General features: G+C 41.5%; 1 protein-coding gene across 1 annotated transcript; it reads left to right on the top strand.

Moving 5' to 3' along the window:
• The first annotated feature begins 2,181 nt into the window (after positions 1–2,181).
• LOC119726528 (scavenger receptor cysteine-rich domain superfamily protein-like) lies at positions 2,182–23,012 on the top strand. The gene is made up of 6 exons (XM_038198258.1): positions 2,182–2,273; positions 7,311–7,643; positions 9,180–9,551; positions 10,728–11,051; positions 21,354–21,689; positions 22,193–23,012. The coding sequence occupies exons 1-6, from the start codon at positions 2,189–2,191 to the stop codon at positions 22,249–22,251; spliced, it is 1,509 nt and encodes a 502-aa protein (XP_038054186.1). The 5' UTR covers positions 2,182–2,188; the 3' UTR covers positions 22,252–23,012.
• Positions 23,013–27,002: the final 3,990 nt, after the last annotated feature.

The raw sequence follows: 27,002 nt of genomic DNA, 5'->3' as shown, positions 1-27,002 counted from the left end.
CCATGTGAATCCAAAGTTTACCAAACGAGTCACTTAAAGGTACAAGATCTATTACCCAGGCCTGATTTTACCTTGAAAAATATATTTAAATGTGTAATTACTATTTCTGTGTGATCTCCAAAGAGATAAGCCTTCAGATGCGACACGCCAAATAAAAACCATCCACGGATAAACCCACAGCTATCTAGAAAATGTGCTAGTACATGTATATCCACTCATTAAATTAATAAAACAAATGATAACATAAATATAATCACAGAAAATTGTTGTAACACTTAGAATGGCCTTGTCCAGTACTAAGGTCACCACAGGCAATAATGTTCTGTATACACAATTTTGTGGAATGTGTAAACCTTTTCTTAACATCTGTACAATTGTTCTGAAAAAGAACAAGATGTGGTTTATTAGTTAAAAACCCTTGGAATAACAAATGATTTTGAACAATCAATTCAATTGAAGAATAGAAAGATGTCTAATTGTGTTTCAACATTTGTTCTTAACTAAATATTTGAATTATTTGAACATAATAAAAAATCTTTCTCGTATTATTAGTTATCATTGTTCAAATTTCACGCAATAAAGAGAATAAAAGTTTCAAACGAGGAACAGTTGTCATCTGTGTGCAATTTTGTAAATTTTTTACTGGATCAGTAGGCCCTACTGTAAACTTTCAAGATTACTGTAAAGTTAGCTGTAAATTACTGTTAATTACTTAACAGTATGATCACCACTACTGTATAAATTATACAGTACTTTACAGTAATCATTTTACAGTAGCACTGCTCTTGTTGTAAAAAATACAATAATTTACTATTTTATTTAAAAACAGTATGATAATATTTTCTGTAAAATTATACTGTACTTTACCGTGATCATTTTACAGTAGCACTGCTCTTGTTGTAAAAAATACAGTAATTTACTATTTTATTTAAATACAGTATGATAATATTTACTGTAAAATTTACAGTAAACGGCTGGGAACTCAGCTGCCAGTAAATTACTGTAATTTTTACAGTTAAAGTTTTACGGTGCACGAATAAACACTCTTGTTTTACTAACCTCTTGAGGACAATGTTTTGTTTCGATCCTTCGATGTAAGATTTGTTTATTGTTTCTTGTTACGTTGTGTTTGTTGTTCGTTTGAATTATATTTCATTTTTAAAAATTATTCATAAATACCTCAGACAGTTTAGCTATTCCTATTGGTCGAGAGCCCGTCACGTGCCGGTCTTAAACGGATGATAAAGACATGGCTAGCTGGTCTTAAACACTTTTCCAGTGTCACAATAAAATGTGGACTCCTAAAAATCCAGTGCCTCTTACCGTTTCATTGGTTGAACGTTCACAATCCTCACGTAGGCATGCGCAACACTACATGCGAGCCAGAATTTTATAGTTCTAAATTCAAAACGCAACGCCCCAGGTGCGTTCTGCGTGACATCGCGCGGAACATGCTACGCGCGCGTCAATCTCCATAAAAGGGTTGTTTACATCTTACTCGCCAGCTGAACACTCCATTATTTTGCTAGAGGGATGTTTCAAAAAGCATGAAGTGAACTTGTTGAACAAAATCGGGATTTTTTGAACGAATTATTTGATTTTTTTTACGGATAAGGTATTTATGAATGGGAATAAATATGTGCTCGGTCGGTATTTATCATTTGTTTAATACCGCTTAGAGTCTGGGTGCTGATAATTACCCTCGCCTCCGGCTCGGGTAATTATCAGCACCCAGACTCTAAGCGGTATTAAACAGAGTGATAAAAACCTCTCGAGCACACATTTATCCCTTATTAATTTTGGTCCTTTTGACCGCCCATAGATATCAGGCACTTGCGGACGGTTTGCACATCATTACTTGCGGTCCTATGTGTACCACACTGTACCAGTGCAACTGTGCACGCACCTGGTACCGCACGCATGCTTTTATTTAATTAGTTACTTTTTAACGAAAAAGTAACTCATTAACATGAACGACATTGATGATAGTGAGTCATAGATCAACTCGCTCCACGGCCTAGCTGCTCCTCCGTTTTTATACTTCCATGATGTTATCAAATACCGATGGTTATTCTAGAATCTAGTCTGTCTCCTTCGAAAGGCGCTTGCATCTGACTTCTGAGCCTGAGGCCACCAAAATAATTGAGAACAAAAGTAGAAAAAAACCTGCGTGTTAAACGTGTTCGCCATGTTCACGGGCGTGATGAAGACAATTTCCCTTGCATGGCTGTTGGAGACCTTGATACTCGGTGCTTTCTGGCAGTCTGCAAAAAGTAGGTATTATGGAAAAATGTTGCAACCTGACACTACTTTCGAAACAGAAAGACATTTTTTTGGCTTATCTTGTACCCCAGAGAGTAGCTGGAGTTACCCAGCCCTGAGTTTTAGGGCTGGAGCGTATTTTTCTCGTAACTAGTAGTATATTCAAAAAAAATTGGAAAATGTTCAATTTTGTCCCCGTTACACACTAATTGCAACTGCAACTCACCCCAAACTTGCCTGGAATAACCATTACACAGGTCCTTGAAGTAAAAAACGATCCACGATGAAGATTCAGCCTACAATTGCAGTGAAAACAGGAGGAATAACCGCTAACTTGACAACCTTGCTGGATTGGCCAGGACTGCTATTGGTTTGTGCACTAAAAAAAAATTGTGTACAATGAATAGCGGCGGTCGATTACCATCCACGTACAGCTCGCTGGTACTACGCGTTTTTGCGGTCGGTGCATGACGTGACGCGGAAGCGTAATACCCGTGACTGTTTCATGCATTAAGAAGAGGTTCACTCGCATCACATGCGGTACTGGAACGGCAACCGTCGAGTACCACTGCACTATGAATGCACGATAGCCGGCCAACTCGACGGTTGCCGTTCCAGTACCGCACTGTGACGCGTCACGTCATGCACCGACCGCCAAAAACGCGTAGTACCAGCGAGCTGTACGTGGATGGTAATCGACCGCCGCCATTCATTGTACACAATTTTTTTTTAGTGCACAAACCAATAGCAGTCCTGGCCAATCCAGCAAGGTTGTCAAGTTAGCGGTTATTCCTCCTGTTTTCACTGCAATTGTAGGCTGAATCTTCATCGTGGATCGTTTTTTACTTCAAGGACCTGTGTAATGGTTATTCCAGGCAAGTTTGGGGTGAGTTGCAGTTGCAATTAGTGTGTAACGGGGACAAAATTGAACATTTTCCAATTTTTTTTGAATATACTACTAGTTACGAGAAAAATACGCTCCAGCCCTAATACACAACCCAATGATAAAACTCAGGGCTGGGTAACTCCAGCTGCCCAGAGAGTATATTTTCATGTGAGAACTGAATATGTTGATTCCTACGAAAGCCCATTAGCGCCACTGCAAGTATATATGTTGCGGATTATTTAATTCGTTATTACGGATTATTAATTCGTTATTACGGATTACTAATTCGTTATTACAGATTATTAATTCGTTATTACGGATTATTTAATTCGTTATTACGGATTACTAATTCGTTATAACGGATTATTTAATTCGTTATTACGGATTATTAATTCGTTATTACGGATTATTAATTCGTTATTACGGATTATTAATTCGTTATTACGGATTATTTAATTCGTTATTACGGATTACTAATTCGTTATAACGGATTATTTAATTCGTTATTACGGATTACTAATTTGTTATTACGGATTATTAATTCGTTATTACGGATTATTAATTCGTTATTACGGATTATTAATTCGTTATTACGGATTATTTAATTCGTTATTACGGATTACTAATTCGTTATAACGGATTATTTAATTCGTTATTACGGATTACTAATTCGTTATTACGGATTATTTAATTCGTTATTACGAATTACTCATACGTTCTGAGTCATTACTCTGCAAGCATGGCACAGGAGTGCAAACGTTGTATGCAAAGATAGCGCCGCCTAGCGGCGCTATATACATAGGCCCCTGGTCACGTGCTCTCCACGTGTGAGAACATCAGACCTAATTCGTAATAACGAATTAATAATCCGTAATAACGAATTAATAATCCGTAATAACGAATTAGTAATCCGTAATAACGAATTAATAATCCGTAATAACGAATTAATAATCCGTAATAACGAATTAATAATCCGTAATAACGAATTAATAATCCGTAATAACGAATTAAATAATCCGTTATAACGAATTAATAATCCGTAATAACGAATTACATAATCTGTAACATATATACTTGCAGTGGCGCTAATGGGCTTTCGTAGATTCCCCTCTTTGGTACAACTATAGAATGCAGGGCCACTTTACTCTACATCCGCGCCTCCGTACGGCTGCGTGGAGGCGTGGAACCGCAGTCGACCTACCTCCGAAAATCGATCGTGAAGTCGTGGAGCCGCAGAGAATTGCGCCCTCTATCGGTGCGCGCGACTCCGCGCCTCCGCCACTCCAGTGCCCCGCGTCTCCGCGATTCTGCGACTCCAAGACTCCGCGCCTCCGCCACTCCAGACAGTGCCCCGTCGCCCTCCTCCCTTCCTAATTTGCGCGCCCATTTAAAATGGATATGGATCACTGATCTCTATATAAAGACTGGATAGCTAATACAGAGCCGCACAATGTACGAATTTGACGCCATATTGGTGAGACCGGCTGGTGATCTACAAAGGACAAGTTGCCGTCTTTATAGACAGCATGATTTCTTTTGTAACGTCGCGGTTCACTTGACTTATATTTTGACCACCACCACTGACCAAGGTTAACTACAATTTTTCTAACGTCGTGGTTACTAAAATGCCGCAAATATAACTTTTTCGGCGTTTTGAAATAATAATCACTACGGAAATGTGTCCCTTTTAGAACATCATAATATGTGTACGTGACCAAAATGCGCGTCAACTGTTGATACAACGCGCGCGTATTTATGCGTAGAACGTTCGTATTATACGCGGCCATCTTCGTGAGACCGGGGGCGAATTGGTCAATATGCAAAGTCTACTGTGTGAATGTTGTATGCATATCCGCTATCCAGTCTTTATATAGAGATCAGTGATATGGATGCTTCGTTCTCAAAAAAATTCCGCCGAGAATTGCGCCCTCTATCGGCGCGAGTCTCTGCGACTCCGCGACTCCGCGCCTCCGCCACTCCAGTGCCCCGCGTCTCCGCGATTCTGCGACTCCAAGACTCCGCGCCTCCGCCACTCCAGACAGTGCCCCAACACATTTACAAGCACGCCCTCCCTTCCGATCCTTCATGAGAAGCTTAGAAGACAAGTGCAGTGCATTCCTTCGCTGTTCTTGGCACTTTTTGCAGGTTTGCATATCTATTACTCCTATTCCATCCACGCCTCCAGGCAAAATAAAAAAACCTTGCTTCGGCATGGCCCTGCATTCTATAGTTGCTCCAAGTCTTTAAACTAGAGAGGCGAACGTGTGGCCAAATTAGTATGTCATGCTTCAGTTGAGGGCGTCAACATGCAGTGACATGTAAAAAATTCACAAACGGCCAGACTTTCGCCTACAAATCTCTCTAAAGACTTTGTCAACATATTCCTTACAGTACAGTTCTCACATGAGAGTATACTCTCCGAGGTACGGTAGCAGGTAAGCAAAAACAGATTGTCTTTTTTTCTGTTTCGAAAGTAGCATCAGGTAGCAACATTCTTTCCGGTATTATTTTTTGTGGGTTACTTCGGGGGCAATCGAGTAGTGTAGGGCCCTTGTTTTGTTTTGACCAAATCAGAGTCAAAAATGTTTTCTAATGCTCCAAAATCACCTTTACAATCAAAAACAGACTTCTCTCAATTCTAATGACACCCGTTTTGCAATTTTGAACAGTTTTTTTTGGGTAGAAATTAGTCAAAGTTACTTGGACCCAACTTAGGCCTATCGCCTTTTCATTAACATTGGAACATATGGTCTGGCAAGTAGGCAACCTGTTTATTGAGAATGTCACCATGGATAGCTCCATGATGTCACCAACTAGTTTGGTCGGTCTAATAATTTTAAGGCAGTGTATATTTTGCCGGTGACGGCAAACCTTTAGTAAACGTTAGTTTGCCGGATATGCACTGAACATGCGCAGTTACTGTTTTTTTGTACTTAAACATTTTCCGGTGACAAATTTTAGTCTGGCTCCATGCCAAAATTATCATTGTAACCTCGTATTCACAAGATGGGATTCAGACCATTTTATAATTTCGGACTTTATTTCCCTTTATAAAAAAATCCTCCAGAGCAACAAATCTGAAAAGAAAATGTAATACTCTGCAAAAAAATGTTTGAGACATGTTAAAATAATAAAAGAAGAAAATTCTTATTTATTTGGGGATGAGAAAAAAAAAACTTAAAAAAGTGCTGCAGTCGGAATCGAACCCGAGTCATCCCACTTACTAGAGCCTTTGCTTAACCACTACACCAAACGTGCTGCACAACATTTGGTGGGAATTTAATACAATTCAGCCCTATCTTAAAGAGTACAGCGCCCTCTGTTGATATGGATTGCCGCCGGCAAACCTTTAGTAAACGTCAGTTTGCCGTCATTACCTCCGGCAAAATATCCACTATCTTATATTAATGATGATAATCAATCTACATGTATCAAATATTCTCGATTGGAATTCGGCTTTTCTTATGTTAGGCCAAATAAATCTAATTTTAAAGTGACCGGGCCCTACACTACACGATCACCTTTCGGGAGTTAACGGAGATGACCAGCCTATAGTTCTCTAACTTGGGGGTAGACCCGACCAGCCCCAGACTGGGACGTGATATCTGCATGAAGGAAGGAACACATTCCTCCAAGCTAAGACAATGACATGAATGACAGCTGCATGTATGTAACTTTGGCCCCTGTGCTAGCCCCATATGTGGCCAATTTACAATCTTTACTGGACTATCTCCAGAATTTTTTTTATAAGGGCTAACGTTACACTTAGACATTGTTAGAACATGCACCCGAAAATGTCAAACTCAAATTTTGTTTTTACATTTAGACTTGGTTTGTACTGTAGTTTAAGGAATGCTTATTGCGTTTAGAGCTGGAGCTAAGTTCTACGTCAAAAAAAACTAGATCGTAAGAGTCGGAAAAATGCATCCGTATATCCCCAGTGCATTACAAAAATGGTCCATTTTCCCTTTATTTTATCCCAACCCAGATTCCATAATACATACTTCATACCAATACATGTACCATGCAGCAGACATTCATGAGGCGGGAGATGGGGCCTTGAAGTTGAAATCTCTGACATGACACTTACACACTTGCCTACTTACACAGAGACCTAACTATTTAATTACATCAGCGTTACTTTTTCCACTACTCCCAACAGGCCAGAGTGACGGTGATTTCCGGCTAAATGTGTCAATTCCTGGAAGTAATCTCAAGAAACTGGAGGTCTTCTTTTTTGAAAAATGGGGCCCCGTCTGTGCCAATAATTGGCAGTTGCGTGAGTCCATGGTCCTGTGCAATCAACTGGGTTTTCAATTCGTTGGTAGTTGGGGCCCAGACGCTGAAGATCAAGGAGTGCAAGGGAACCTTGGCTATGTGAATTGTCAGGGAGATGAGAGTTCCATTCTGGACTGTCCACACATAAAGCGGACGAATACCAGCGGCCTAATTTGCATTAGAGGAGTGGTTGCGATGACTTGTGTCGAGACTCGAGGTGAGTAACAGATTTCGAGTAGTCTCAGACAGTGCATGGGCTCCATACAAAAGCACCCACTCAGAGTTGGGGTAGGAGCTGGACACGGGGGCCACAATCGTGAAATGGTACAAGACGCACTGTGGCCACATGCACATTGTGCATGGACAATCATCACCAATGTAGAAACGAAACAGTCACTAATCCTTTCTGTATGTCTATTGATCTTGACTACTGACCGTAAGGTCATGCCCAAATTCTGCTAAATGCGCTTCAAAAATCTGTCAGATTAATAAAAGATCTGCCAAATTCCCCAGAATCTGCACTCGAAATACACTATAAACACTTAAAATCACATGCAGATGTTGTGGTTCAAATTACATTATAAACAATCTGTAGTCACATAAAGATGTTATGAAGTTGCGCAAATTTCAGGCAAAATCCGGTTTCAAGTGATTCTCAGCAGCTAGACCAGGCAACCTGTCCCATTATGCAAGGGTTTGCTTGAATTGATTGAATTTTTTTTTACAAAATGTACCATTTTTTTCAAATTTGCTATGTTTTTCTGTTAAATAATCATTTTGGAGAATTCTGCCAGAAATCTGCCCAAAAAATCCATTCTGTCAAATTTTCTGTCAAACTCGTTTTTTTTTTGAGAAAAATTTTGTCAAATTTAGCCAAAATTCGGCTAAAACGGTCACTCTGACTCCTGTGTACATAACATGTGCTGTGCACAGGTTGACAGTTTTTACGACATGTACGAGTGATGTAAAGCATGGCAGGTAGGCAGTGTGGTGCACTGTCAACTGGTTCAATTACAAACAATGATTGTGAGTACTACTGAAGCCCTTCTGTAGTCTTAGCCTAAGATGTCAGTGATCAAGGGCAATAGTTGCATTGTTGTGTAGCACACTTGCGTAAGTGTTTTTTTTTTTTTTACATTTTTACACGAACGTCTTGGTCATTTCGTAGCAATGGGGGCAGGACCATTTTATGTAAATAAGATCGTCTGTATAGATTTGAACAAACCTGTCTATAGCTCCGTGCATGATCACCACAGTATCTTGATCATTGATTGGTTCCCTAGGAAAGCGCTGATATGATGCTTGATAACGTACCACGGGACGTGTTTGTTTACAACCATCTGGCGAGCCATCAAACCTTTTCTCAATCGCTTATTGGTTCCATGGGAAAGCCTACGGAGAAAGAAAGATTGGGGCTAGCTTCCAATTGCCATAAATCGTTGAACAAAAAAAAAAATCCTTTTTTTTTAGGTGGGATAGGAATGTGAATTTCCCTTATTTCTTACATAATACAACATATGTGTATTGAATATGATAATAGCTTTTTTGAAGCTCAAGAGTGCCTTTTATTTTAAGTTTGTTGATGCTTTGTTGATGTTGATCTTGTTTATATTGACGTTTAATTGTTAACGCTCTGTGGACGCTATTAGCACGACCGCTAGTAAAGTAGTAATGACCGACCAAAGCCAAATTTTAACAAAAGAAGTTCTAGCGCCCCATTTACTGAATCTAACCTCCCTTAATTGTACGTCAGGTCAGGGAGCACAAGTCTCTTTCGTGGACGGTGATGCATCTACTGAGGGCAGAGTCGAGGTCAGATTCCAGAACGGCGATACGACATTTGTCTACAGCATCTGCGACGAAGGCTGGGACTTGGCCGACGCAGACATCGCCTGCACAACTGAAGAACCCGCGAATGGCCCTGCCCTCGAAGCAGTGGGAGGGTCCTACTTTGGCGAGCACCCTTCGGCATCCGGCTCTAACGAACAGTTTGATGGCTACTTGGCGTCCGGCTTGCAGTGCAATGCATCTGCGACGTACGAGAATCTCATCGGCTGTCCCAACTCTGGCTGGTTTCCCAAGAACTGCAATAAGAATGCAGGGGTCAAGTGCCAGAGAAAACCTGGTATGAAAAGACATGTATGCATGCTTGGTCCGTTCATCAATCCATCCATGGACAAACCCGCAGTCCTCCTTATCCTCACACCAGCCTCACCCTCAATCCACCCTCATATACACAAGTTTGTTTGAGCTGATAAACTTTGTTCATTGGTGATTCAATTTTAGTTCACACCTTTAAAGGCATCTATGTATTGGCACCGCGATTATCTCCAGGAATTAATAACTGCAACCTTTCATTAACCCTAAAAGGGCTTTGAGTTATCCTGTTAACAGCCTGAGACAAACTAACCAACACCGGTGATAACATAATCTCCCTGGCGGAGGTAATAAAGATCAGCACATTCTAATGGAACTCTTTAAATCACAGCTTCATTTAAGACACACTAATACAGGGTGAAGCCCAGTTCATACTTCACGCGAATGCCAAAGCGAAGCGAATTTGACGTCATGGCACGTTCGCTGCGAAATTCGCCCGAGTTGAAATATATGCAACTATTACGAATTCGCAGCGTGAAAACTTGCCATGACATCACAAATTCTTGTTCGCTTTAGTTTTCGCGCCGAGTATGAACTGGGCTTTAGTCAAAAAAAGCAAAACCCAAATGTCTGGACTATTGTTTTAGTGAAGGTCTGCATGTAGCACTTTTAAACTCTGGGATATAAAAGCCCAATTCATAAGTTTTCTTTAAGTACAACAATCATTCAAATCACTCGTGTCCTTTTCAATTTACAAGAATTTTAAGCACAACCACCATTTTAAAGTTCTGTCCACGGATCACAAAAAAGTGTGCCTTCTCAGTTGTTCAGCAAAAGGAAAACAATTCACGCAAATCTCTGTGTGATTCGTTTTCATTTTGCTAAAAGAACACTTACCTTCTTGTGATTTGTGGACAGAACTTTAAAACGGTGGTTGTTTAAAATTCAATAACTTGAAAAGTACATGAGTGATTTGAATGATTCTTGTACTAAAAAAAGCTTAGAATTGGGCTTTCATATCCTAGATTTTGAAAGTGCTACATGGAGAACTTCACTAAAACAATAGTCCCGGCATTTGGGTATCGCTTTTTTTGACTCACCTTGTAGTCACTTACTGTTAGCTACCAAAAGGCACATCATAGAGACTTTAAAATAATATTTTGTGCTATAAAAGTACTGCATGTTTATTGATTTTTCCTCTCAGATGCGCTTCCGATGAACATCACACTCGTTGATGGGACGTCGAATTATGAAGGGTTTGTCAAAGTGACCTTCAGCCACTTGGTTTCAGGGTCAATTTGTAGCCAGAAGGCCTTGACCCTCAGGGAAGGTGACGTGGTCTGCCGATCCCTGGGATACGGCTACGCCCTCAGTGTCTCTGAGGGGAAGAGCAGTTTACAGCCAGTTGTCGTCAACCTCCACTGCGACGGGAATGAGCAGTCTCTGACTGAGTGTGTGTTCAACGTCGGTGGAAACTGCGACAGAGGAAACACACTCGAAGCAAAGGTCACCTGCAGTGGGCCCCTTGGTGAGTTTTGCAAGTGAACACGTTACTTGCTCTCAAACTATAGATTAATTCGGCGACAGCCATTTTCTGAAGGCTCATGGGTGCGCGCCTGCAAATAAATTCCCATAGACACTAGTGCTAAATGTCCATACTTCAAAATTCATTTAAAAATACTCAGAACTCTCACAGGTATTCAAGCTGCACAGAAAAATGATGATCAACATGTCATCTTTCATTTTCTTTTCAATTTTGGGTGGGTTGACCATTGACTTTTTGAGATATTCTCACCCAAATAAGAACACCCCTAAAACGAATGATGTTTCCCGAACTGGAAAAGTAGCCATTTTGAAAAAGAATCCCTCCACAACATGGCTAAATAGCGCCACTTTCGGGCCAGATTGCATCCAAAATGCTCAGAATTGGAAGCTCCAAGTCCAGGCCAGAGGTTCAGTGCCACATGTCTTCAATTCCCCAATTCCATGGTTCTCAGAACTCTCTAATATAGAATATTTTGAGGGTATAACTTTTATTTATGAGCTCGGCGGACGGATTTTTGGTCTATTTACAGGCGTGCACCCTTTAATAGCAGGCAACTCTCAAATTTTAACACAAAACCACATTCAGGAGAAGTAGAATATCTTCAAAGTCATTATTTTGAAAAAAAAAATGAAAAATATTGCCCCTCGGAGAAACCACAGGGGCTAATGTGTAGGGTGTGGCTATGGTGTTTTCTACTGTTTTGAATAGGAAAATACAGCTTGTGTGCATGCAATATGCACATGGAAGTTGTTTTTTCTTTCCTTCTCACTTCAAATTTTGCCACATATTCCTTTCTTTTACATTTGCAATGTGTGTGAACTATTTTCTTGGTTCATCTGGGGTCACTTTGTGGTGGCCATAACCACTTTAGGGGCGGATCAAGGGTGAAAAGAAGGGGGGGGGATAAATTAATTTCAGCACAGCTTTAACATTTTGTATATGCAAATGTACAGGGTGCCCTGTATTTTAATGGTGGCATGTAACATAAGCAACATTACAACAGTAGTATTTTGGTCATTTCTTAAATTATTGCAAGCAATGAACACCCTTGGAAGATCAAAAACTGTACACAATGGGCCTTGATGTTGTGCACTAATCCCTGGCTGTGGCTGCCTTTTATTCTCTGAAAGTACATGCTGAAGATTTATTATATGACCCTATTTATGACTCCCTGGCCCTGTCCCCATCACAGCCCAGCCTCTTTAGTACTAGCTGGGCTAATTACTGTCTCCAAAGATTCCATTGTAAAACACCTATCTTCCATCCCCCCCCCCCATAAAATAACAACAGAAATAAACTCTCTGTACAGACTGGCTTCTGAATTATTAACCAAACTTGTGCTGTATAGTCATCACTCTGGCATTGAGAGTTAGTGTGACCACATGCATTCTGTCACATGCTCACACAGGGGAAAAACAATCTCAATTTTGCAAAACCAGCTATTTCTGCAGCAGTTTCAGTATGGGTCGATTGGGACGAGCAGTGTACAAAAGGAAGAAAAGCTGGTTCCAGAATGGCCATAAACTATTCCCTGCAAAGTGTAAATCCCCAATCAGTCATTTTCAGATGAACTCACCAACAGTGTACACAAGGCCAACACAACAGCAGATGCAACTTGCTGTTGAAAGAGATGAGCGGGGGTTCATCTGTACCACGCCCAATGCAGTGCCGACAAGGAAAGTCATGCTGCTTCGACCAAACGCTGCTGAAACTACTCCCCTTGACAAACTCCAACTCAAGAAGGAAGCAGTACCACAGCCCCTCTGTAGAAGAGAACTCCAGCACCAGAGCCCAGCTGATCAGTCAGATGGAGGGAAGCGAGCAGCCTACCGGTTCGTCGACATCAATTCTGCAGTCGACTTGGGAGCGCAGGCTATCCTAGATCACCAACGCACACATCCTGATTGCAGCGGCCGGCCCAGATTGATGCCAGATGCTGAGGAGCGACGAGGTTTGGCTGTGTCCGAGGTACTGTCCTGCCAAAAGTGTGGGTTCTGCACTGACAAGACAAAACTGTTCACCGAAATTCCACAGACGGGGAGAGGACGACGGACTGCCACTCCCAACATGGCGTTCCAGGTTGGTCTTTACAACACCGGCATTGCAGCTGCTGGGGCTAGGCGGCTGTTGTCTGCAATGGACACAACTGTTCCCTCGATAAGTAGCCTGCAAAGTACATCAAACAAATGTGGTGAAATTATCACCACAGAAAATGAAACGGACATGTGCAACAAGAGAAAAATCGTGAAAGACATTCATGAACTGCAGGGTTACGAGAGACACAGCGCAATTGCAGTGGAAACTGACAGACAATATAATAATCCCCTTCGAAACTGTCGCAAGAAAACACCCTTCGTCGCAGCCACCCAGACAAGAGATGTTGTCGTTGAAAATGTGACAACCAGCAAGTATGTTGTCATGTACCACCAGGAGAACAAACTTTGCAAAAAATGTGACATTGACGGAGCGAGGGATCACAAGCACGCAGGGAAATGCACGGCCACTCGTCCACCGAACTTCAATATGGGAGATGAGCGCAACGGGGGCATTCAGTGCGCCCAAAAACTTTTAAACTGTAAAGAACCTTTGTTTGTAAATAGGGTGACAACAGATGCCGACGGTTGTCTGGCACGGGGTATGAGATCATATATGCAAAGTAAGGTGGCAGGTATGGAAACTGAACATTCGTTAGATCCGCCTCATTTAAACCGATCACTCTGTGCAGCCATAAGTCGTGCAAAATTCAGTAAAGAGATGTTTCCAGGCAAAAATAAAAGAGCAAAGAAAAACATTCAAGATCGATTTGCCGATGACGTCAGCCACAGGGCACAGGCCGAGGCTGCTGCTATACTGAAAAAAAGCGGTGGGAACTCTTCCCAAATGACGACCATGGCTAGAAATGCAGCAAGTGCCATTGTTCAATGTTACATGGGGAATCACGGCCTTTGCAAAAAGTGGTCCCAAATTTGTATGGGTGGTAAATATCGGTTTCCATACCTGCCAGTCGATGCCCGTGGCAAACTGAAATTAGCAACTTGTGATGAACAGACTCTCATCAAACTCCTAGGCAAACGACTTGGCCAAGAAGCCCTTGAAAAAACTAAATATGGCACCAGTACTCAAAAAGCAGAATCAATGAACCATGCCTTTGCAGTAACCAACCCTAAGGCCACACTAACCTTCTCAAGAAATGGTTCTTGTCGAGACCATAGCGCAGTGCACTTGGTGAATAACAGACACGCCAATTCAATAGTCAAAAAGTGCGCAGCTGCTGGTTGCCCAGTAACTGCAGGCTCCCCAGCTGCAAAAGCCCTTGCTGAAATGGATAAGAAACAAAAACAGTATGTTAAACGTGCTAAAGGTCAGGAGTACAAAACACGCAGAGCACAATTGCGTTCTCAAAGATTCCAGCTGTATTATGCCACACGGCCACTGTATAAACGTGGCCAACTGGATCCTAAGCCAGACGATGGTTTGAAAAATGTCTGCCACATCATCCAATCTGAACACAATTACTGCAAACGTTTTTAAATTATGTTTTTGGAATGTAACTGACAAATTTATTGTTCATTACGATACCTTAAAGCAGGCACTCCCGGTACCCATCGTGCCCTTGGCACTGCTTGAGTCGTTTGCAGACTTTTCTGCTATTATTTACAGCCCTAGGTTCAAGGGACAAATGCTCGAAACAAACGCACAATGAATTCTGGCACAGGTGACTTACATCCCACTCCCGTGGCAAATTTACATTTCCGGTGTGTGCCATGTAAGCCGCCCTGTGCACAGACTTCAGAGTGCGTTTGTTCGAGCCTGGCATTTTCATTGAAATGATGCCATAGGATTTTTTTATGCATCCCCGCCAAAGCCGGCATCCTTTTGAAGGCTGAAATCTGCTCTTTTTTGCAATCGCCCATTTAATTCTGGCGCACCACGACTCCATGTCGGCCATTTTGTCTCAGTGTTTTTCAGGAGCCCAGAAATCCATTGGCTAAAAGTTTTTTACCTTGGATGTGAATGTCCACCCTTCACCATCCATTTCATTACAAGTCAAAATTTGATTTGTACAAGCTCAAACAAGTACAAACAATATTATTCACTTATTTTTGTCTGAATAAAGAAAGAACTGTGCCTTCTCTGTGTTCGATTTCAATAATAACCAATTAAAATACCCCGAAATGGAAACAAAATAAGAACATGCACAGACTGGGGTGAATGACTCATTGTTTACATTTTTTTAACGGTTCACTTACCTGTAAATGCTAACTTCCACAGTGTGTTTTGAATAAAAACCTGAAAAATCAAAGATACAGAGTGTAAAATGTTTGTTTTCATATTTATTTTAACTCAATTTAAGCTTATTTTGTACTTACAGCAATAAAAAGCACATGTTGAAATCCCCCGTCATAACAACATGGCCGCCACCACTCAGGATCTATAGGGTGCGCGCCTGCAAATAAATTCCCATAGACACTAGTGCTAAATGTCCATACTTCAAAATTCATTTAAAAATACTCAGAACTCTCACAGGTATTCAAGCTGCACAGAAAAATGATGATCAACATGTCATCTTTCATTTTCTTTTCAATTTTGGGTGGGTTGACCATTGACTTTTTGAGATATTCTCACCCAAATAAGAACACCCCTAAAACGAATGATGTTTCCCGAACTGGAAAAGTAGCCATTTTGAAAAAGAATCCCTCCACAACATGGCTAAATAGCGCCACTTTCGGGCCAGATTGCATCCAAAATGCTCAGAATTGGAAGCTCCAAGTCCAGGCCAGAGGTTCAGTGCCACATGTCTTCAATTCCCCAATTCCATGGTTCTCAGAACTCTCTAATATAGAATATTTTGAGGGTATAACTTTTATTTATGAGCTCGGCGGACGGATTTTTGGTCTATTTACAGGCGTGCACCCTTTAATAGCAGGCAACTCTCAAATTTTAACACAAAACCACATTCAGGAGAAGTAGAATATCTTCAAAGTCATTATTTTGAAAAAAAAAATGAAAAATATTGCCCCTCGGAGAAACCACAGGGGCTAATGTGTAGGGTGTGGCTATGGTGTTTTCTACTGTTTTGAATAGGAAAATACAGCTTGTGTGCATGCAATATGCACATGGAAGTTGTTTTTTCTTTCCTTCTCACTTCAAATTTTGCCACATATTCCTTTCTTTTACATTTGCAATGTGTGTGAACTATTTTCTTGGTTCATCTGGGGTCACTTTGTGGTGGCCATAACCACTTTAGGGGCGGATCAAGGGTGAAAAGAAGGGGGGGGGATAAATTAATTTCAGCACAGCTTTAACATTTTGTATATGCAAATGTACAGGGTGCCCTGTATTTTAATGGTGGCATGTAACATAAGCAACATTACAACAGTAGTATTTTGGTCATTTCTTAAATTATTGCAAGCAATGAACACCCTTGGAAGATCAAAAACTGTACACAATGGGCCTTGATGTTGTGCACTAATCCCTGGCTGTGGCTGCCTTTTATTCTCTGAAAGTACATGCTGAAGATTTATTATATGACCCTATTTATGACTCCCTGGCCCTGTCCCCATCACAGCCCAGCCTCTTTAGTACTAGCTGGGCTAATTACTGTCTCCAAAGATTCCATTGTAAAACACCTATCTTCCATCCCCCCCCCCCATAAAATAACAACAGAAATAAACTCTCTGTACAGACTGGCTTCTGAATTATTAACCAAACTTGTGCTGTATAGTCATCACTCTGGCATTGAGAGTTAGTGTGACCACATGCATTCTGTCACATGCTCACACAGGGGAAAAACAATCTCAATTTTGCAAAACCAGCTATTTCTGCAGCAGTTTCAGTATGGGTCGATTGGGACGAGCAGTGTACAAAAGGAAGAAAAGCTGGTTCCAGAATGGCCATAAACTATTCCCTGCAAAGTGTAAATCCCCAATCAGTCATTTTCAGATGAACTCACCAACAGTGTACACAAGGCCAACACAACAGCAGATGCAACTTGCTGTTGAAAGAGATGAGCGGGGGTTCATCTGTACCACGCCCAATGCAGTGCCGACAAGGAAAGTCATGCTGCTTCGACCAAACGCTGCTGAAACTACTCCCCTTGACAAACTCCAACTCAAGAAGGAAGCAGTACCACAGCCCCTCTGTAGAAGAGAACTCCAGCACCAGAGCCCAGCTGATCAGTCAGATGGAGGGAAGCGAGCAGCCTACCGGTTCGTCGACATCAATTCTGCAGTCGACTTGGGAGCGCAGGCTATCCTAGATCACCAACGCACACATCCTGATTGCAGCGGCCGGCCCAGATTGATGCCAGATGCTGAGGAGCGACGAGGTTTGGCTGTGTCCGAGGTACTGTCCTGCCAAAAGTGTGGGTTCTGCACTGACAAGACAAAACTGTTCACCGAAATTCCACAGACGGGGAGAGGACGACGGACTGCCACTCCCAACATGGCGTTCCAGGTTGGTCTTTACAACACCGGCATTGCAGCTGCTGGGGCTAGGCGGCTGTTGTCTGCAATGGACACAACTGTTCCCTCGATAAGTAGCCTGCAAAGTACATCAAACAAATGTGGTGAAATTATCACCACAGAAAATGAAACGGACATGTGCAACAAGAGAAAAATCGTGAAAGACATTCATGAACTGCAGGGTTACGAGAGACACAGCGCAATTGCAGTGGAAACTGACAGACAATATAATAATCCCCTTCGAAACTGTCGCAAGAAAACACCCTTCGTCGCAGCCACCCAGACAAGAGATGTTGTCGTTGAAAATGTGACAACCAGCAAGTATGTTGTCATGTACCACCAGGAGAACAAACTTTGCAAAAAATGTGACATTGACGGAGCGAGGGATCACAAGCACGCAGGGAAATGCACGGCCACTCGTCCACCGAACTTCAATATGGGAGATGAGCGCAACGGGGGCATTCAGTGCGCCCAAAAACTTTTAAACTGTAAAGAACCTTTGTTTGTAAATAGGGTGACAACAGATGCCGACGGTTGTCTGGCACGGGGTATGAGATCATATATGCAAAGTAAGGTGGCAGGTATGGAAACTGAACATTCGTTAGATCCGCCTCATTTAAACCGATCACTCTGTGCAGCCATAAGTCGTGCAAAATTCAGTAAAGAGATGTTTCCAGGCAAAAATAAAAGAGCAAAGAAAAACATTCAAGATCGATTTGCCGATGACGTCAGCCACAGGGCACAGGCCGAGGCTGCTGCTATACTGAAAAAAAGCGGTGGGAACTCTTCCCAAATGACGACCATGGCTAGAAATGCAGCAAGTGCCATTGTTCAATGTTACATGGGGAATCACGGCCTTTGCAAAAAGTGGTCCCAAATTTGTATGGGTGGTAAATATCGGTTTCCATACCTGCCAGTCGATGCCCGTGGCAAACTGAAATTAGCAACTTGTGATGAACAGACTCTCATCAAACTCCTAGGCAAACGACTTGGCCAAGAAGCCCTTGAAAAAACTAAATATGGCACCAGTACTCAAAAAGCAGAATCAATGAACCATGCCTTTGCAGTAACCAACCCTAAGGCCACACTAACCTTCTCAAGAAATGGTTCTTGTCGAGACCATAGCGCAGTGCACTTGGTGAATAACAGACACGCCAATTCAATAGTCAAAAAGTGCGCAGCTGCTGGTTGCCCAGTAACTGCAGGCTCCCCAGCTGCAAAAGCCCTTGCTGAAATGGATAAGAAACAAAAACAGTATGTTAAACGTGCTAAAGGTCAGGAGTACAAAACACGCAGAGCACAATTGCGTTCTCAAAGATTCCAGCTGTATTATGCCACACGGCCACTGTATAAACGTGGCCAACTGGATCCTAAGCCAGACGATGGTTTGAAAAATGTCTGCCACATCATCCAATCTGAACACAATTACTGCAAACGTTTTTAAATTATGTTTTTGGAATGTAACTGACAAATTTATTGTTCATTACGATACCTTAAAGCAGGCACTCCCGGTACCCATCGTGCCCTTGGCACTGCTTGAGTCGTTTGCAGACTTTTCTGCTATTATTTACAGCCCTAGGTTCAAGGGACAAATGCTCGAAACAAACGCACAATGAATTCTGGCACAGGTGACTTACATCCCACTCCCGTGGCAAATTTACATTTCCGGTGTGTGCCATGTAAGCCGCCCTGTGCACAGACTTCAGAGTGCGTTTGTTCGAGCCTGGCATTTTCATTGAAATGATGCCATAGGATTTTTTTATGCATCCCCGCCAAAGCCGGCATCCTTTTGAAGGCTGAAATCTGCTCTTTTTTGCAATCGCCCATTTAATTCTGGCGCACCACGACTCCATGTCGGCCATTTTGTCTCAGTGTTTTTCAGGAGCCCAGAAATCCATTGGCTAAAAGTTTTTTACCTTGGATGTGAATGTCCACCCTTCACCATCCATTTTATTACAAGTCAAAATTTGATTTGTACAAGCTCAAACAAGTACAAACAATATTATTCACTTATTTTTGTCTGAATAAAGAAAGAACTGTGCCTTCTCTGTGTTCGATTTCAATAATAACCAATTAAAATACCCCGAAATGGAAACAAAATAAGAACATGCACAGACTGGGGTGAATGACTCATTGTTTACATTTTTTTAACGGTTCACTTACCTGTAAATGCTAACTTCCACAGTGTGTTTTGAATAAAAACCTGAAAAATCAAAGATACAGAGTGTAAAATGTTTGTTTTCATATTTATTTTAACTCAATTTAAGCTTATTTTGTACTTACAGCAATAAAAAGCACATGTTGAAATCCCCCGTCATAACAACATGGCCGCCACCACTCAGGATCTATAGGGTGCGCGCCTGCAAATAAATTCCCATAGACACTAGTGCTAAATGTCCATACTTCAAAATTCATTTAAAAATACTCAGAACTCTCACAGGTATTCAAGCTGCACAGAAAAATGATGATCAACATGTCATCTTTCATTTTCTTTTCAATTTTGGGTGGGTTGACCATTGACTTTTTGAGATATTCTCACCCAAATAAGAACACCCCTAAAACGAATGATGTTTCCCGAACTGGAAAAGTAGCCATTTTGAAAAAGAATCCCTCCACAACATGGCTAAATAGCGCCACTTTCGGGCCAGATTGCATCCAAAATGCTCAGAATTGGAAGCTCCAAGTCCAGGCCAGAGGTTCAGTGCCACATGTCTTCAATTCCCCAATTCCATGGTTCTCAGAACTCTCTAATATAGAATATTTTGAGGGTATAACTTTTATTTATGAGCTCGGCGGACGGATTTTTGGTCTATTTACAGGCGTGCACCCTCATGCGAGTTGTGCTCAGATAGTATCCAGTTCGTTAGTGTGACGTCATCTGAATTCAACCATGCGTACTTCACACATTGTAGCATAACATGAATGGAACCGGCACTTCATGCAACTCGAGCATTTATCCAATGGGCGCTAGTTATTCGTAGTGCACGTGCATGTATGACGTTTTTACTACTGAACAGGATACATGTGCACTCTGGGCTCCTTTGACCAATACGGTTACCAAAATGTGCACATGCCTGCAAGTTGCTCTCAGGTGCGATGACACAGAACAGTTAGCGACTGACTTTTCAGGATCAAGCTATATGCCTGAGCTATGACAGTCAGGTACAAATCAGTGGCTGATTTTTTGCTTCCTGAGGGTAACTGACAATAAGACGATCGGCATCAGTCGGCGCTAAAAAAATCAGACAAATTTCAACTTTCTCGATGTTGTCCCTGAAAGGCGGGAAGCAATTGCAATCTTAACTTACGACGTTAAGTCGGCTGACATTCGTTCAAATCCTGGCAAGTCGACCACGTTTTTGTTGACTGTATAAAAGTTGAAAAATGGACTCTGCATGGCAACCTTTTGATCGCACACTGTATTGTAATCGCCCGTATTGGTACGGATTCGGGTATTCTACAGTCATTTACCACTTGATGCCGGGAAATTTTTCCTGTAAAACACAAAAGGACAAAATTTATTGGCCAAATTTTCAAATCAAGTCAAATATAAACACCGCAAGTACTGACTCTTGAGAGTCATTGTGCAGTACTTGTACCAATAATTGTAACTGTAATTTCATGTTTTGCAACACTCCAAGGCCCCGCCCCATTGCCAGATCGTGCTTATATGTCGTTCCGTGTTACTGGTGAAAGCGATCTTTCCAAGTGCATATCGTTTGGTGGTAAATATGTGTTTTTTGAGCTCAAGTTGGTACTTTCTTTCTAAAGTTCTCCCTTCAGAGACTAATTTTATTATAATATCAAATATCTTGAACAGAAGCCAGTAAGTATCCTGTGGAGCTCACCGACCAACTGGGCGCAAGAGACAAAAAGGGACTCTTGAGGGTCTTCCGAGACGGCCGCTGGGGAACCGTCTGCAAGACAGGCTGGACCAAGGAAGACGCACAGGTGGTGTGCCGCCAGCTGGGCTATTCCTCTGTCGTCAGCTACGTGTCTGATGACGCAAGCGGAAGTGGACCGATCTACTTGAGTAACGTTAACTGCGACGGGACTGAGCAGAGTTTGGACCAGTGTCAGCATGACGGCTGGGGTGTCCATGAGGGATGTAGCCACATGATGGATGTGTATGTCAAGTGCGGATCAGCAATGACGGGTAAGCGGCTTTGTTTCACCGGTGTCGCACTAGTGTGGTAGTCGAGTCCTTTTTCGAGAAGTATACGTGTAAACTGATATACCAGCTGGAATTAAACATTGATTTATCTGATTTATGATAAAAATCGTCAATAATTTTTGTTACAAGCCTTAGCTGATGTAAACAGCCTTGTACTGTCCTTTATCACCCTTTGTTTTCATTTTTCATAAATTTTAAATTAAATATTTCCGACGATTTTGTTCAAACTTCATGATTTGTGAAACATACTTCTATAGCTATGTTTATGAAATGTGCCTTGCGCGAGTAGAACTAAAAATCTCCTTATGTGGAGATTGGCGTGCGCCGATGGTCCGTACTGCGCGTTGTGGAGCAGAACGCAGCGGTGCCGGGAAAAGTGTTTAAAAGCACCCACGTGATGAGCCTCAACCAAAATGAATGGATAAACTGTCTTAGGTATTTATTAATATTTGTTAATGTTTGGTTTTTTTGGTTCCCCTCCACAGTGTGTAACACCATACTGATTGCAGCCCTGGCTAGCCTGGCGAAGTTTCTCAGTTCCTAGTGATGGACAGACGACTTCAGAAATATTTGGAAAATCATTTGTTGTGATGGTCGTTTGGCTCAAATTGAGCTCAAGTTGAAACATGTAGAGTTACTGTAGAAAGCGTGGTGTTACTGAAATGAAACTGAAATAACAATTAAACTTATAACTGAGAAACAAATCAGGGAAAACATGTTTAATGTTACTGAATTTATTGTTTTTTACTTATGCATTTATAAAGTTCAACGAGCCACTGAAATTTGTTTTAACCTCATATTTGATTAAGTAAATTAGCTCTGTACTTTTCCTTTTCCTGCTATCACCCAAAATTTGCGTATGTTAGGACTCTTTTAAAAAAAAATAATCTGACCAGGTTTAAAGTAGATCCATGCATTTTTTTGATATATGTTTTCACGTGACAAAGATTTATCCTTTACAGCAGAATTAAACTCAAATTTTGTAAAAAAAAAAATAAGTTCTTATATTGCCCAGTACTTATTTATGAAAATTGGTTGTATATAATGCATAGTCTATTAATTGAAGTGTATTTTATACTGATCCTTGATTGCTAAGCTCTATATCTGATTCCAATTTTTGATTCATTTTGTTTGAAGTTTATTTCAAGCTGATGGATCTCTAAACTCTATTTTTCTAAAAGTTGCATTATGAAATAGTTTATTTGTGAAAATATTAACGTACTCTGCAAACGTTATGCACATGTCATGATAAGCTTTTACCCTGCCTTTCTTATATTATATTCATATGAAGTAAATTTACACTAACATTTGATATTTGTGACACGTTCTCAATACACTTCAGTGCATATATTTTTATATTACTCCTGTGACGTGAACTCATGGTTATGAATGAGGTTTTGAAAAATTGGGATAACTGGATTTTGAAAAATCTCCCATCACTACATACTATGCCGCGGGAACGGGGGGGGGGGGGGTGCTGTGGGTGCTGCAGCACCCGCAACTATTTGGATTGGGGTGTTGGAATATGCTTCATCACCCCCTACTCCCGGGCAAAAATGTGTTCCAGCGGCTAAGCGCGGCGCTTCGAAAGTCTAGCATAAACACTGTAAAATATCAAGAGGAGGTATTTTCTATATCTTCAGGCAGTGCAGAATGGATATTTCTCACTCGGTATCTAAAATCATGACATGTCTATGATATTTCCGCCATGATGGAAGCTTTGACCCAAAAGCAATAACCTCGGCCATGACGATGGTGGCAAAGTTGATTATGCTTGCCAGGATTTTTTTTATTCGATCTTTCAATAGGGGCAACTGTTCATACTTTTCCCCTGAAGGCTTTTCTTTTTATTTAAAAGTTGCATTGACGTTGCAAGCATTCAGTACTCAACATTTACAAATAGCAAGGTTAATTGAAACCGGTCATGCTTTATGCCAAATCCAGTGTAGTTTTGTTTGAATAGAAAAAAAAGTATTCATGTTTTACCCTCTGCAAGTATTTCCTCACAAAAACTCTGTACACCGATAAATTATTGCCTATAGCCCCAAACTTTTCGGCCATCTACCGATCATAAACATAAAGATACATTTGGTTTTTTAGTCATATTTGCCACCATTCCCTGTAACAAAGAAATAACACTTCAAATATATCGAGAGCCACATCGTTTGGTGAGTTAGATTATTTTTATGAACAGAAATTCTTCCGCTTCCAGTGGAACCATTTGTTTTAACTTAAACCAAAAAAATCCTTTCGGGTTTCATAAGTTTCAGTATACAACCAGATATTTCATCACAGTGCATTCAGAATCCAACATTTTCCGGGGCCTTAAAGCGGGCCCCTGGCCTTGTGACCCCACGCCGTAAGGGCTCGGGAAATAAAACAAAACATACACGACGGAATTTACTAACTGTAAGAGAGCAGCCTTGCAACATTAATATTTACATGCGATGTCATGGGTAATGATACAATTCTTTTTCCAGAATTAAATGGAACAAAAAAATGGAGATAAACATACAGGGTTCTCCACTTTTCAGTACAGTTAAACGTTTAAGAGCAAGTATATTCTAAACAAAATAATAAAATCAATTGTCTTTATAATCTCAAAAAAACTTTTGCTAAAAAAGTCAAATGAAAGTGGCCAGGAATCGCCTCAGATTGCACCACAGAACATCCATATTCCAAATTGAGGCACGACGTTAAGGGCTTTGCGCTCTGCTTTCATATTAATTTTGTCCGTCCGAATTCCAGCACCCCCTGACAAAAGTTTGTTCCAGCGGCAGTGACTACATACACAATTCTCCCATCAGTATCACTCTTTCAAGCATATTAACAGTGTCCCAAAAGGAAATAGCAATCACTCCCCTCTCGATGTTGGTATTTTGAATGGATGATGCATGGTACCGGTGTCCATGAAAATCGGACTCCTATGAAAATCGGACCCCTATTTCCCTATTATAGGTTGATCCCTCGCACGTGAAAGGTCACTCTCCCGAAACGATCCTAAAAATAGCATAGTATCGTACTCACGCGTGTGCAGTACTACCAATGAGTCCACATTTCATGGAGTCGGATATTCATGCTACACCGGCCGTGGAATAACCCCAAAACGCGGATGGGGAGTTTGGGGACATTTTAGAACTTTAGACGCCACTTCCATGAACTTGCACGATACTGCGGAGTGATCCATCTTCCATGCGTGGTCAATTTTGAAGAGGAGTGCTGCAATCGCATTGCAACACATAGGCATAGCCGGTGGTCAAGGGCGGATCCAGGGGGGGGGCCAAAGGGGGCCATGGCCCCCCCAAAACGAAATCAATTTTTTTTTTTTTTTATGTGACATCGCAATAACGGCAGGCAATGAGTACACCACCATCTTTTCCTCAAAAAAACAACATTGGTTAAAGTGGTCAGAAATTGCCTCAGATCGCACCACAGAGCATCTAGAATCCAAAAAATTTTTGTAATTTTTTGACCCACTTTTTGACATCTCAATAAAGGCAGGCAATGAGTACACCACCATGTTTTCCTCAAAAAAAACATTGGTTAATTGGTCAGAAATCGCCTCAGATCACACCACAGAGCATCTAGAATCCAAAAAAATTTCGGGGCCCTTAAGCAGGCCCCGAACCCCACGCCGTAATTTTTTGGACCCACTTTTTGACATCGCAATAAAGGCAGGCAATGAGTACACCACCATGTTTTCCTCAAAAAAAACGTTGGTTAAAGTGGTCAGAAATTGCCTCAGATCGCACCACAGAGCATCTAGAATCCAAAAAATTTTCAGGGCCCTTAAGCGGGCCCCGAACCCCACGCCGTAATTTTTTTGACCCACTTTTTGGGGGGAACCAAAATTTTTTTTGGCCCCCCCCAAAATTGTGTTCTGGATCCGCCCTTGCCGGTGGTGGTGGTGGTGGTTGTGGTGGGGGGGGGGGGGAACCATCGTCCAACATAGGGGACCCTCTTCAAAACCGGCATTATGCAAACTACGCATTATGTTGTAATTTTCAACATTACCGGCACACTGCCGCAAAAAATGGTTCCGCCAGTCTTCTATACAAAAGCCTCACTGACCCATGGTTTTGTGCGTAAACCTTATCAGTCACCCAATCACACTCAATTGACTTAGGCAAAACCGCAAGTCCCATCATAAAGAATAACTTAACCGGACCATTTTTTTCCCCTGGAGGCGCATCATGGTTTTGGGGCTTGGTTTTCATATTCCTCGTTCGCATAAGAACTCTCTATACCGTTTGGGGAAAAATGTTACTGAAAACAAATTACCAGAAAGATAATGGCAATTTTTGTTTTCATCTCGAAGGGGGCACATTTATGCTAGAGGAGGCACAACAAGAGGGGCATGCACCCCCTCCCCTGCCCCCCCCCCCCCCGGTTCCGCCGCCCCTGGATTCTAGAATTACCATCGGTATTTCGAATTCTGACATGAACGATTATATTCGCGGAAGGAGAAGGATGTTGCAACTGCGGTTGGGACGCCACTTTTTCCTTATCATCTCAATGAAGGTCATGGTCATTCATTGAAAAATGGTTATAAGACATGAATCTGGGACTGAGAAACATTTCAATTTTTTCTTTCTATATTTTATTGATTAGCAAAAGCAATATACATTTAAAAACCAAAACAGGAATTACAGGAAATGCATAGGCCTACTTAAATTTCTTGACTCTCCAGACCATAATATGCACAACTGAAGTGGCGTCCGGTTGCAACATTCCCAGTACAAAATGACTCATCACCGTCGCCAGTCACAATCGCATTCGAGTTACTGAGTTACTTTTTCGTTAAAAAGCAACTAAACGACACACGTACACGAATAAACACTCTTGTTTTACTAACCTCTTGAGGACAATGTTTTGTTTCGATCCTTCGATGTAAGATTTGTTTATTGTTTCTTGTTACGTTGTGTTTGTTGTTCGTTTGAATTATATTTCATTTTTAAAAATTTTGGTCCTTTTGACCGCCCATAGATATCAGGCACTTGCGGACGGTTTGCACATCATTACTTGCGGTCCTATGTGTACCACACTGTACCAGTGCAACTGTGCACGCACCTGGTACCGCACGCATGCTTTTATTTAATTAGTTACTTTTTAACGAAAAAGTAACTCATTAACATGAACGACATTGATGATAGTGAGTCATAGATCAACTCGCTCCACGCCCTAGCTGCTCCTCCGTTTTATACTTCCATGATGTTATCAAATACCGATGGTTATTCTAGAATCTAGTCTGTCTCCTTCGAAAGGCGCTTGTATCTGACTTCTGAGCCTGAGGCC

The sequence above is a fragment of the Patiria miniata genome, unplaced genomic scaffold (assembly GCF_015706575.1).
Source record: "Patiria miniata isolate m_02_andy unplaced genomic scaffold, ASM1570657v1 HiC_scaffold_2, whole genome shotgun sequence".
In the NCBI taxonomy this organism is placed as follows: Eukaryota; Metazoa; Echinodermata; class Asteroidea; order Valvatida; family Asterinidae; genus Patiria; species Patiria miniata.
The sequence above is the reverse complement of the archived record's forward strand: the minus strand, read 5'-3'. Positions and strand labels throughout refer to the sequence as shown.